The sequence below is a fragment of the Mirounga angustirostris genome, unplaced genomic scaffold (assembly GCF_029215605.1).
Source record: "Mirounga angustirostris isolate CCGP_5_RB_7025 unplaced genomic scaffold, mMirAng1.0.hap1 SCAF_14, whole genome shotgun sequence".
Classification (NCBI taxonomy): domain Eukaryota; kingdom Metazoa; phylum Chordata; class Mammalia; order Carnivora; family Phocidae; genus Mirounga; species Mirounga angustirostris.
In genome coordinates this window covers 67,581,079-67,593,976 of record NW_026991722.1, presented here as the reverse complement: position 1 = coordinate 67,593,976, position 12,898 = coordinate 67,581,079, and the positions used below count along the sequence as shown (strand labels likewise).

Sequence of the window (12,898 nt, the reverse complement as noted above, 5' to 3'; positions counted from 1 at the left end):
CACGGGAGCAGAGCTGCCCGGGGTTTCTTCTTTCCGCCCTGTTCTGTCCAGCACCAGATTCTGAGTGAAAGTGTATCAGAGGCCACAGTTTTCCATTGAAGATAAACGTTTGCCTCATCGTTAGACCATTGTGTTGAGTAGTAGTTACTGGAGAAGCGAGTACCTTGGGATGTAGTTTCTGTTTCCTTGTTTCTGAAAAGCTTACAGAGCAGTCTGTTGCAGCGCGGATGCTCCTGCTTGTCGTCCCCTTCTCAGTAGTTTCCTTGCTCGGGTTGCATCCCGTGAAAGCTGGTTCCCCTTCATGACGCTCTGGTGACCTGTTTTCCAGAAACCATAGTTCATGCCCCAGAGCAGCTTCTCGGTTTGTGTTCACGAGCCCTGTAGACTCCCTGCAGGACAGGGTCCTGAGAACACGAGCTCTGCTGTCCGATGCGCGGCCGGGAGCAGGCCGTGGCGGGCGGCGCGGTCAGGGGCGGCGCAGGGTAAGCGGCGGCGGGCCGTGTGCCCGGAGGGGGCGCTGCCGCAGGTGAAGCCTGGTCTGTGCTGCAGGAGTGGACGGAGCCCAACAGCTTCAACGTATGCATCGCGCCCTACAAGCAGTTCTTCCGGGGCTACGCGGCCTTCACGCGCGTGCGGTGGCGCTGCCTGGTCATCGACGAGATGCAGCGTGTCCGCGGCATGACCGAGAGGCACTGGGAGGCCGTGTTCTCCCTGAGGAGGTCTGACCCGCACGCCCTGCTCGGGGTCCTGGGTGTGGCTGGCGGAGGGGTGCGTGTGGTCGCTCAGTGTGTGGGGGCCACAGGTCCCTTCCCGGAGGCCCTGTGAGCCCGTCGTTCCTGTCCTTGAATGTCTGCACGGGAAGCGCGCCTGTGGCCGGCTTCCCGGGGTGCCATGGGTGCGTCGCCTCTCGCTCTCCCACAGCCAGCAGCGCCTGCTCCTGATCGACGCGCCCCTGCACAACACCTTCCTGGAGCTCTGGACCATGGTGCACTTCCTCATCCCCGGCATCTCCAGGCCCTACCTGCACCTGCCCCTGAAGGCCCCGAACGACGAGAACCAGGACTACTACCACAAAGTGGTCATCCGGCTGCACCGGGTACGTGCGGGCGGCGGCCGCGGGCTGGGTGTGGCAATGTCATCTGGGAAAGGGGACGACGCACGCCGGTGTTCTTCTCAGGTGACACAGCCCTTTATCTTGAGGAGGACTAAGAGAGACGTGGAGAAGCAGCTGACGAAGAAGTACGAGCACGTGCTGAAGTGCCGCCTGTCGAGTCGGCAGAAGGCCTTGTATGAGGACGTGATCCTGCAGCCCGGGTAAGCCGGCTTCGCGCCTGCGGGTCCTGCCCGGCTGGGGGCGCTGGGCCTCTGTCCTCGCACGGCCCCCTGCGGGGACGGCGTCTGGAACCTGCGCTCGCCTGGGCTCCGTGAGCCTGCCCGCCTTCCCAGGGCTCTGCCCCTGCCCAGCTGACCCAGCCCCGGCCTGGCTCCCGGCCCGCTCCCTGAATTCACGGGTGAGGCTCGTGGTGTTTCAGTCGGGGCTCACGCGGGCCGTACGTGCCGCCTGAGTGGCTGGGTCTCTCCTCCCGGGGTGGCTGCCCTGAGGCTGCACGGGCTGGTCTTGCTGGGCCCCCTGGGCGCCGTCCCCCCCGGGCATCGCATCCTCATGCTCATAACATCGTCGGGACCGTGTCTGCGTTGGTTTTGCCCTTCACGTTGGTTTTTTTGGGTTAGGTTTGGAGAATTTTGGGACAGAACCTAAGTGTGCATTCTTACTCCCTGGTTTGGTGTCTCGGTCCCTGAGAAATGGCATCAGTGGCGCCGCAGTGGCCGAGTGTTTCCACGGGCAGTAGGATCCGCGGAGCCCTCCGCGCCGGGCCGGGCCCGCGTGTGGTGCGAGCAGCCTGCAGCGCGGGCGGGGCAGGCTGTGGGTGCTGGCTGGAGGTTAGGAAGGGCCGGGTCGGTGGAGGGCGCTGCTCTCCTGCGGGAGGAGCCCCGTGCTCATCCGTCGGGCTCCCCTTGCGTTCCTTCGCCAGGAGCGGACGGCGTTCTCAGGATCTCCGGGCCGTCGCTCTTCAGGGCTGGGCCATGGGCACGCTGGGCTTGCCTCAGGAGCGGGCAGGTGCTGACGTCAGTCCTGCCTGTGGATGTGGGGTGCTGGTGACCGCACACCTAGGCTGTCGTGTGGCTTCTGCTCCCAATGGAGCAGCAGGAAGTGACTGTTCCTCTTTGTGTCTCTGGGCCTCTTTTCCCCTGAGCCTGTCAAGTCCAACGGGAAGTGTTGAGCTCATCTCTCCCTGAGCTCACGTTAGCTCCTGATGACGGGTGTCTCTCGCTGCGTGTTGATGTGATGGTCTGGGGTCTTCAAGGGGGCTCTGAGCTTCACTTTGGTCACTGTGTGGTGGCCGCGTCTCATGTTCCTGCCGTCGGGAGGTGCACCCTCTTCTCGGCAGACCTCGTCTCCCCCTCCCTCCTGGGGGCCCCACAGACCTGCTGTGTGAGCCTCTTCCTCTCCGGGGCTTCTCTCGGGGTCCTGGGGCTCACTTGTGCTTCAGCCTTTTGTTCGGAAGCGTGTCCTTGTGCAGACAGGTGTGACTTTAGATACCCTCCTCCCCCCCACCCCGCTCTCCAGAGCCGAGCTTGCGGCCTGTGTGCACATCTCCCTCCCGCTTAGCCCCTGTGCCGTGGCTGAGAACTGCCTGTGTGGGCTTCTGCTGGCTTCTGGCACAGCCTGCCTACCGCCGTGCTCCCGAGGGGCCCACACTCTCCCATGGCTGCCGGGGCTGCCCCTGGAGCGTTGTAGACCTGCTCTCACCAGGGCGTCCCCAGAGCCCTTGCTCCTCTCTAGACTGTCCTGTCCTCGAGCACAGTAGCCCGTCACCCTGCTGCTCCCTCGGAAGGCTGGCTGTTCTCTCTGCCACCGCCTGTCCCTCCATCCCACTGCCTCTGCCCCCAGGTCTCTGTGGATCAGCCTGTCTCCCATCCTGTGCTGCATGGCTCCTTTCCCTAACTTGCTGGGGACACTGTGCCCTCCTCCTCACCCGGAGACCCTGGAGGTCTCTGCTTAGACTGTGTTTCCTGCGTGGTCCTGGTCCGCACGCGGTTAGCCTGTGTGTCTGCCTTCTTCATGGCTGCAGGGCCGGGGCTGGCGTCCCACCTGAGGGCCCTTTCCTTCCCCTGGGTCAGGTGCTCTCGCCCTGGTGCCCTCCCCCGCTCCACGGCACTCAGCACCGTGGGGCAGAAATCCGTCACTGCTGTCCACGCCGAGTGTCGTCCTCCGCTGGGAGGGGAAGCTCGGAGGGAGAGCTCCGTGCCCATCTGACCCCCACTCCTGGCTCCCTGGTCCCCCAGCCTGTTTCGGGGGGACAGTGAGTGACTCGGAGAGTCAGAGCCACGTGGAGAGCAGTTGGGACCTGAGTGTTGTGAGGGAACGCGTTACTAAGCAGAGCCGGGGAGAGCCAGGCAGTTGTGTGTTCTGGACTCAGGAGCACACGCGGGACACACGCCGATGGCCGTGCTGGTGTTTCTTCCCGAGAGCAGAACGCAGGAGGCGCTGAAGAGCGGGCACTTTGTGGACGTGCTGAGCATCCTGCTGCGGCTGCAGAGGATCTGTAACCACCCTGGGCTGGTGGAGCCCCGGCTCCCGGAGTCGTCCTACACGGCGGGGCCGCTGCAATACCGCTCTGCCTCGCTCATCCTCAAGGCGCTCGACGGAGACTCCTGGAAGGTATGTGTCCACCCGACGTCGGTTCCCCACGCGTCGCAGCTACCGTGGTTCCGGGAGGTTGCTTTCCACGCGCTCATCCTGCGTTTTGGAATCGCCTGGTGCTGGGCGGCCTTCGGCTGACGCGGGGTCTGCATCTGCAGTTGGCCCGAGGGGGACAGGCCCTGGCTCGGAAATAGCAGGAGAGGGGTTCCTAGTATCGCGCGTGCTGTCGGAGCGTGGGAAACGGCATGGCGTGCGGGATGTCTGGGGGGGAGCTTGGTCCCCACCACGGTGAGGCCTGTTGAGGACACGTGGGTGTCTCAGCGAGCGCCGTCATGGGCCGCTCTCGTGTCTTCGGTGAGGTCCTCTTCCTGAGTTGTGCGCATTTGCGGGGCCCTGCTGTGTGCTCTGGGCCTAGAGTCCTCGTGCCCCCCATCCTGCGCACTGGTTGGGGGGCTTCGGGCTGAGTGCCCTCAGGACGGGGATAATCATGCACTTCCATGGCTGTGGTGTGTGTCGAATCCATGGGAAGAACCTTATGTGTGCCTGGCTTCCGAGAACTGAGCGTGTGTTATGTTGTGGTGTTTATTCTCATTTGTTCGGCAAGCCTTGAGGCGTGCTCGGTGTCTGGTAGTTTTCCAGCCACTGGGACAGCAGCGAGTAAGACAGCGGAAACTGCCTGCATTCATCACCGCTGATTCCGGAATATTCGTCATTGCCAAGAGAGAACCCACAGACATGAGCCATCCCTCCCGTTCCCCCCACCCCGCCCCAGGCAGCCCCGTACCTGACCTGCCTCGTGAGTCCACCTGTTCTGGACTTTGCGTACGGATGGAATCCCTCACCACGTGGTCCTCGTGTCTGGCTTACTTCACAGAGCGTAGTGCTTTCAGAGTTCATCCGGGTGGTGGCGTGTGTCCCGATCTCCCTCCTTTCTAAGGCTGACTCGTGTTCCCCGGTGTGGAAGGATCGTGTTGATCTGGTCATCAGTCAACAAACTTGGGTTGCTTCCACATTTTGGCTGTTGTGAGTGGTGTCGCTGCGGACGTTGACGGACTAGCTCTGTGGGGATGTAGGTTCCCTGTTTCTCACGCATTTGTCAGGTGTGGAATTGCAGGGTCGTGTGCCTACTCCGTGTTTAAGCTTTTGAAGATGGGTCGGGCGGTTTTCACACCCCCACACGTGTACAAGGACGTGGGAGGGCTCTTCAGCACCTGCCGTCGTCCTCTTTGATGCTCGACGTCGCGGCGGGAGTGCGACTGTGCTTTCTCGTTAGAGAAGCACGTGGGGGTGCTGGGCACGTGGGGCGTGTGCCCCAGCTGGGGATTCAGGCAGTGTGTCCGGCCCCTCGCCCTCCTAAGGACAGCCTGGCGGTGCTGCAGAAGCAGCCCCGGGATGCGGGAGGTGTGGGAGGGGTCTGTGTGGGCAGGAGGTCCGGCTGCTCTGCCCGGCGCATGCTCAGGGTGTCCTGCCCGTTGGAATGCGCGTCCCCACGGCTCTGGACCGAGTGACATGACGCGTGCCCACCTCTGCTTCCCCGTTACGCATGGGTCTCTGCCCCAAGGTGCCCCTTGTTGACGTGGCCTGGCTCTCACGCTGTCCGGACCCCCCTCCCTCTCTTCCGAGTCCAGTCTCTTTCTAAGCATTGCCTTCTCCATTCACACTGCCACGTGGGGGTGCTCCTAACGATGGGGACACTGAGACTTGCTGCGGTCCAGTAGCCTGCCCGAGCCCCGGAATGGTGTCAGGACGCGTCCCGGGGGGGCAAAGGCTGTGCGGGCCTGGCCGTCCTACCAGGGATGTGCTTGGGTTCCCATTTTCCTCCGGTCTCCCAGAGCAAAACTTTGCTGTTTTTCTCTTTAGGAAACAGATCTCTCTATATTTGATCTTATCGGCTTAGAGAATAAAATGACTCGCCACGAAGCAGAATTGCTGTGTAAGAAGAAGGTGACACGGAAACTCATGGACGAGCTGTTCACGGCGCCAGCCCCGTCGGGCAGGCCGGCGGCCCTGAGACTGAAGCCCAGCAGGTGCGTGGCCTGGAGCGTTGCCTCCTGCTCACCAGAGTCCCCAGCTGGGTCCTCGCTGGCCCTGAATCAGCCGTGGGGTCGGTGATGTTCCCCTCCCTGGAAGGACCCGCCCCACAGCCCCTCACGGAGAGCTGGGATGTGTGGCGGGAGCTCACACGAGGACCCGGCTCTGGCCGGGGGGAAGAAACGGCCATCCTCTCACTGGGTTGCCTCCTTCTGGAGTCTCTGCTGGTGTCCCTGGTGTCTGTGGGGCAGCTCATTGCATGGGGCCTGTGTGGACAGTCTGCACCCCGGGTGGGACGGTGCAGCCCCTCGCCCTCCTAAGGACAGCCTGGCGGTGCTGCGGAAGCAGCCCCGGGATGTGGGAGGTGTGGGAGGGGTCTGTGTGGGCAGGAGGTCCGGCTGCTCTGCCCGGCGCATGCTCTGGTGACCGCTGTCTCGGGGCGAGGGTGCACTGTGGGTGGTGGGCGGAGGGCTCCACCCCGACAGCAGCATGGGGACTTCTGAAGGACGCCGGAGTTTGTAGGTGCCACCTGGCTGGGAGGGGCAGAACGCATTAACTGATTGAGTGGAAATAAATGACTTAGTAAGATGGGTTAAATCCGGCAAGTTGGAAATACACAACATCTCACGGTCGGGTTGAAAATGAGAGAGAAAAAGCAAATAGGGGTTTAGAGGGAAGGGGCCAGCTGTGCAGATTGGTGCCCATTGCCGTTGCCTGTTCTGCCCGGGCCCTCCCCACCGCCGTCAGCCTGGTGCTCGCGGGGGCCTGCGGCGCCCCGTTAGGTCCACACGTGGGCCGGTGGGGCTGCGGTTCTCTCGGGCTGGCCCGGCTCCAGGTCGTCGGCTTTCTCCTGGCTGTCTCTGGCTGGTGCCCTGCACGGGGGATTTGAAAATAGACAGTTCCCGCCATTACGGTTTTCCAGGTAAAAGGGTTCCAAGAGCGTGTGTGGTAACACCTGAAACGGCAGCCACGGGCGTGGGTCCCCGTTTGCGGTGTTAGCCCGTCGCCTTCAAGGCACCGGTTCCGCTTCCGGCCACCGTGACCTGTCTTGTCACTTGGTTGTTGGACGTGGCTTCCCGCCCACTCCCCTTGCGCTCCACGGGAGCGCCGTGTCCGCCAGCCTCGGGGTAGATGTTGCCACTTCGTGTCCCGAGCGTGGTCACTGGGGTGCTCCTCCCCTGGACCCGTGCTGAGCTTCTCGGTGCCCGTGTGGAGCCCCAGCCCCTCCCTGAGCTGCACCGGGAGTCAGGACCCTCACCGCCTCTGGCAGCCCGAGCCCCCCGTGTCTCAGTGGCGCACACGCCTTCTTGCCAGGTTGTTTCAGCCCGTGCAGTACGGACAGAAGCCCGAGGGTCGCACCGTGGCTTTCCCCAGCACACACCCGGCCCGGACAGCAGCCTCTGCCACAGCCGCCGCCACTCCGCAGGGCCACGTGCGAGGACGGCCACCGATTGCCACGTTCTCTGCAAATCCAGATGCAAAAGGTAGGCCTCACGTGCCGGCGTGCCCTCGGGGTTACCGAGGGTGTGTGTGGACGGAGCCTGGCACTTCCCCGCCCCTCGGGACGGGCTGCCTGCTCCAGGCTCTGCTGAACACACCTCACGTGGCTCGCCCAGGAGTTTCAGGCCTTCTGCTTTCTTGAAACTGGAGTTTTTCCCCGAACAAGACGCTGCGGTCTTGGTCGAGTCGCTGTTGGCGTGCTGCTGACGGCGGGCCTCGGCGAAGGCCCTGTTACGCAGGGACGCGCGTGTCCGACTGTGCACGGCAGCTCAGGAAGGCTGCTCTCGAGTTTGGGGCCCCACTTGCACGTAGCCCGACTGTCACTGAAGACGGGTAGGGTTGACGGGCAGAAGGTAACGGGACGGTGTTCCAGCCTCCGCCACTGGGTCCTCCGCGTCCGCCCCGCATGCACGGCAGCGCTGCCCTGGGCACGCGGGTGGGGCGCGGCCCCGTCGGACCGGCTGGCTGCCCGCACTGCGTGCCCTGCGGAAGCGGACCACGTGGCCTGCCGATGAACTCGGAGAACACCGCGCAGCAGATAGAAAGTTCCACTTCACCCCATGAACCACCCCCCTACCCCTTTTCCTAAGAGAGGGCTTCTCATCTGAGAGACTTTAATGAAATGTTTGTTTTGTTTCTTTGAAATTCGGGTTTAAAATAACTGCATTTCGTGAAGAACCTCTAACAGCTTTGCACAAACAAACCTTATCGATTGCAGTGGCGGCAGCCCCGTTTCAGACCTCCCAGGCCTCCACCGGCGCTCCCGCTCCGAGACAGCCGCCCGCCTCGACCTCCAGCGCAGCACCTAGCCCAGCCCATCCTGCGAAACCGCGGGCCCCGCCCCCGCCCCCGCCCCAGGCCCCCTCGCACCCGGCGGGGCAGAGCGCGCTGCCTCAGGGGCTGGTGCTCACCTCGCAGGCTCAGGCGCGCCTGCCCAGTAAGTGGCCTCGCCCCTCCCGGTTCTGCCACGTCTCTGCCACGGGAAGTTGTGTTCCGATCAGCGTGTGTGAAGAGCCTTGCTGTCCACTCCCTTTGTCTCCCTAAACCCACGCCTGGGCTCTGCCTTTCGCCACGCTGTCGTTTCGGCCCTAGGTGTGCAGAGGGATGCCCTCTGCAGGGCCAGCGTCCAGGGCCCTGTCCTCCTCTGTCCTTTCTCCTGATCCCCGGACATCAGCTCTGCTTTCCTCCTGCGCATGCTCTGCTGGTGTGCTGACCGCCTCACTTCTCCTTAGCATCAGCCAGAGGCTTGTTCCGTCGGCCCCGGGACTCAGCCCGGGGAGCAGGTGGTACTCAGGCGAGAGCACGTAATGCCCTCGCCAGCGAGGGAACCGGTGCCGGTTGTTAAAAAGCACGACTTGTTTTGACTCTTCCGCTTATGATCACATTTAAGCCTGGAGTGAATTCCTGTTCAGCTGAGACGTCTCCTAATAACTTGGTGATGGAAACGTCACAATATTACTACGTTTCTTTAGGCCTTTTTACCGTGACCAGTGTCGTTAGCGAATTTCCACATCTTTCCTGTGCCCCTGCTGATTGTGCTGTAGGAAGTGCCCTTACGCAGACGGCCGTAGGCACCGCTGTTTCTCACACGTGCCCTCGAGCACTTCGCCTGTGGCCGTGACCAGCGTGTGGAGGTCTCTCTGGGAAGCTGGGGGACGGATGTCACGAGGAGACCCCGAGTTCGGGCTCGTCTCTTGTGACGAGGCCGTGCGGCTTCCACTGCCAGGGAGTGAAGAGTTACAGTCCTGCTGGCTGCCTGGGGGAGGGAACCCCTGCATGGGTGACATTTCTGTGTGCCAGGGACAGGTGTCGCGGGGGCCGTGCCACGGGAGCTGAGCTCGGGCAGAGCCCCCCGCTGCCCTTCGCTCTGTGTGGATGGAGCAGGGCCGGGGTGTCCTGTCCACACACACTTCTCTGCGCCTCCTCCTGTCGTCCCTCCCGTTCACAGCTTCTGGGGGCAGGACCTCTGGATTTTTTCCTGGTCTTCTGCTGACTGTTCTCTGTATGGTGTCACTAATCATTCTGGCATGGGTTTCTTTGGGGGGAGCGTTTAGGTTCCATTATCAGCCACTGGGGGGCAGAACCCTGTACCCCTGGCGCTCACTCAGAGCCTGCAGGTAGTTAGTACCTTTCTGAGTCAAGTGCACAGGACTCGATCCGAGTTACGTTTTCACAAACGATGTGTTAAGCCATGTCGAGTCTGGCATTCCTTCAGTCAACGTTCTAGATCGAATCCTACAGTCTAGTCCGAGTTAGTGGGAACCTTTATGTCTTACAGCTACGTTTGTGTGATGTGTTTATACTAGTGACCCGTTCTCACACTCACAGGGTGTGATCTTGCAAACCTCTGTGCACTGAATTGGACACGTACTTTTTCACATTTGGAAGTTTTCTAAAGAGGTTGATATTAGAAGGGCACCTGGGTGGCTCAGTTGGGTAAGCGACTGCCTTCGGCTCAGGTCATGATCCCAGGGTCCTGGGATCGAGTCCCGCATCGGGCTCCATGCTCAGCGAGGAGCCTGCTTCTCCCTCTGACCCTCCTCCCCCTCATGCTCTCTGTTTCCCATTCTCTCTCTCAGATAAATAAATAAAATCTTTAAAAAAAAAAAAAAAAGAATTGACGGGGGTGCCTGGGTGGCTCAGTCAGTTAAGCGACTGCCTTCGGCTCAGGTCATGATCCTGGAGTCCCGGTATCGAGTCCCACATCGGGCTCCCTGCTCGGCGGGGAGCCTGCTTCTCCCTCTGACCCTCCTCCTCTCATGTGCGCTCTCTCATTCTCTCTCTCTCATTCTCTCTCTCTCAAATAAATAAAATCTTAAAAAAAACTTAAAAAAAAAGGTTGATATTAGAGTTCCAAAGCGTATTACAAATAGATTTCTGCTGTATTTGACGTTTGCTGGTTTTTCATTGGTTGGAGAGAAAAGTAAAATGTTGGTAGTTTGGTTAATTAAGATCTGATATCGAAAATCTCTACCAGTTTTGATTAAGTAAATTAACTGTTAAGATCCAATATTAATTTTCTCTTTTTGTTAAGATAATTATTTTCTGAAAGCGTTAGGAAGCAATACCTAAGAAACGTTTCCATGACGCTTCCGTTTACCACAGACGGTCATTCTGGACGACAAATGGTCGTCAGTAGAACAGCTGCAGACTTCTCCCAGAGGTTTTAATCCCGTCTTCCTCTGCATTTCCGCAGGTGGGGAGGTGGTCAAAATAGCCCAGCTGGCTTCCCTGGCGGGGCCGCAGAGCCGGGTCGCCCAGCCAGAGACCCCGGTGACGCTGCAGTTCCAGGGGAACAAGTTCACCTTGTCGCACAGCCAGCTTCGGCAGCTCACCGCCGGCCAGCCCCTGCAGCTGCAAGGTAGGGGACAGCGCCCCGTGCCCTGCCGTCGGCCCGGCCTCTCCCCTGCCGCTGCCCCTCGGGCGCACCGGGCAGCCCCTGGGAGCTCAGGTGCCTCACCTGGAGACGGCCTGCATGCCTTCCCTTGTGGGGTGTCGAGGGGGCCGGCCGGGCAGCAAGCAAAAGCACCCACTTGCCTGTGGTGGATGCGTGCTGCGTAGCTGACACTGTTTTTTGATAAAATAGGCTCTTTGGGGATGTCGCTCATTTTTTTATTTTTTTACTCTTACACTCTTTTTAAGTAAGTTCTCTGCCCGGTGTGGGGCTTGAAGTCATGACCCCGAGATCAGGAGTCACAGCTCCAGTGGCTAAGCCAGCCAGGTGCCCCAAATATTTCCTATTTTTAAAATCAAAATAGAGATATTTGCTACTTTTTAAATTTTAGTGAGAAATAAATTGTCCTAAGAACACCACAGTGCTAGCAAATTACGTAGAAGCTGTTGTGTTCTTTCATGTACGGGTTTTACAGCGTTGACTCCTAGATCAGAGCCTCACAGGGCTTTGTCTGCGCACGACGTATTCCTGTGGTAACCGCCTTTAACTGCTTTGTCAGGAGATGAGCGGTGCGAGGGGCACGCTGGCATTAGCCCTAAGTGACGGGGTGGCAGCGGCTTAGAGCTTGAGCCCCCGCTGGCTGCGGGCCCAGGCCACCCTTGGCACCCACAGCAGCCTCCCTGGGACGGGCTGTGTGCTGCGCTTCTGAGCCCGCGCTGGGACGCTCCGTACGGGCGCTGCAAGGCCACTCGCAGCAGAGTGGAGGCCCCAGGAAGCCTGCAGCAGAGACAGCTTGTAATTTGGCCTAGTTCCCTGTTCCTTCAGTTTTCTGGCCACGGGGGCAAGGCCATCTGTCTGCACCTCCGGCAGGCTCTGCTTTGCGCGGAACCCAGCATGGGGACGTCCCTCCAGAGCGAACGATGTCAGACTTCATCACACAAAAGGCGGAATGTGGCAGGCTCCTTAAACCAAGTGCGAGGAGAGCTGCAGCTTTGAGGCCAGAGGGTGTTTTTAGATGTTTCTTCATCGGGCTTTACGGGTCAGCGGGCACCCACGTGTGACCCAGAGCTGGGACTCTCACCCTGGCACTGGCTTGGGGCCTCAGGCAGGCCTGACAGACCCGTCCTGGGTGCCCCCCACATTGCCCGAAGTCAGGAATGGCAAAGAGTAGATGAGCGTTTTCTTGACTTTAAGTAGAAGTGACTGTGTTCCTTAGTTTTTCACTCACTGTCAATGAAATACTCTCATGTTTTTCAAGTAACTGAACTCTGCGCTGCCTTGTTGGAGTAAATTCGAATTTGGATTTCTGGTTTGTTGCTTCATTTGTTCCCGTACGTGTGGACATGCGTGTAGCAGGTAGGAGGAGGCGCACGCAGCCCGTGAGTGACGCCTCTTGGTGCTCGTGTGATTGCAGGCAGCGTCCTTCAGATCGTATCCGCCCCGGGGCAGTCCTACCTGCGCCCGCCGGGCCCCGTGGTGATGCAGACCATGTCTCAGGCGGGCGCCCTCAACGCCCTGGGAAGCAAGCCCCCGGCCGGCGGCCCGGGCCCGGCCCCTGTGACGGCGCCAGGTAGAGTGTCCTGAGCGGGAACACTGAGGCGTTGAAGCTTCTTTCTATGTGACTTTGCTTCTGAGGTAACGGGGAGCTGTTGATGATCTGTGCCCATGGAGTCTCAGAAGCTGCAAGTCCCGCTCTGACGGTCTCTGCTCTCCGCAGACGGGCCGGTCAGCCTGCTCTGTTTTCTTTGTCCTTTCCCTCGGAGAGGTATCTGGGATACAACTAGTCTCCACTTGCCTAGATTTTTTTCCTTTTGTTCTGACAAGAAGCTTGGAATCATGAGGAATTTGGTTTGCTAAGGTCACAGGGACATTTAGTGAGTGTGCTAGAATTCCCCCTGGGACAGGTACTGGAGCAGGATTTGGGCCCTTCTCCGACGTCTGGCCCGTCCGTGGCCTCCTTCCCACCAGGGTCCGGCCCTCCCAGACATGCCCAGCCTCGTGTGGTCTGCTGAGGAGGTTGGGCGGGGCGGGCGGGCGGGTGGGTGGGGTTCGTGGGTGGAAGCAGCAGGGGGACCCCCCCCGACCTGAAGCCCCTGTCCCTGCTCAGCCCCGGTCTCTGTCTTGTCTGTGGTGACACTGGGTGGGGCCGTGCCGTGGGGTCTGGAGGGCAGCATTTCTGTGTCCCAGCTGTGGCACGGGATTCCCCCTATGGCTGGTTCTGTTCTCCAGGCCTCCTCCCACCCACCAGAGCCCGCTGCTGGCGCCCG

The 12,898-nt window shown here is 60.6% G+C and overlaps 1 protein-coding gene across 14 annotated transcripts in view; it reads left to right on the top strand.

Moving 5' to 3' along the window:
• EP400 (E1A binding protein p400) overlaps positions 1–12,898 on the top strand; it is a 98,246-nt gene that overhangs the window by 43,679 nt on the left and 41,669 nt on the right. For 13 of the 14 annotated variants that reach the window (XM_064578166.1, XM_064578165.1, XM_064578170.1 and 10 more), the window contains 9 exons: positions 550–719; positions 922–1,096; positions 1,178–1,314; positions 3,538–3,724; positions 5,567–5,733; positions 7,052–7,221; positions 7,956–8,174; positions 10,434–10,598; positions 12,046–12,201. In XM_064578166.1, the coding sequence (XP_064434236.1) occupies positions 550–719; positions 922–1,096; positions 1,178–1,314; positions 3,538–3,724; positions 5,567–5,733; positions 7,052–7,221; positions 7,956–8,174; positions 10,434–10,598; positions 12,046–12,201 (1,546 nt within the window). The remainder of the gene's footprint in view (positions 1–549; positions 720–921; positions 1,097–1,177; positions 1,315–3,537; positions 3,725–5,566; positions 5,734–7,051; positions 7,222–7,955; positions 8,175–10,433; positions 10,599–12,045; positions 12,202–12,898) is intronic. The other variant, XM_064578168.1, reaches the window with a different exon arrangement.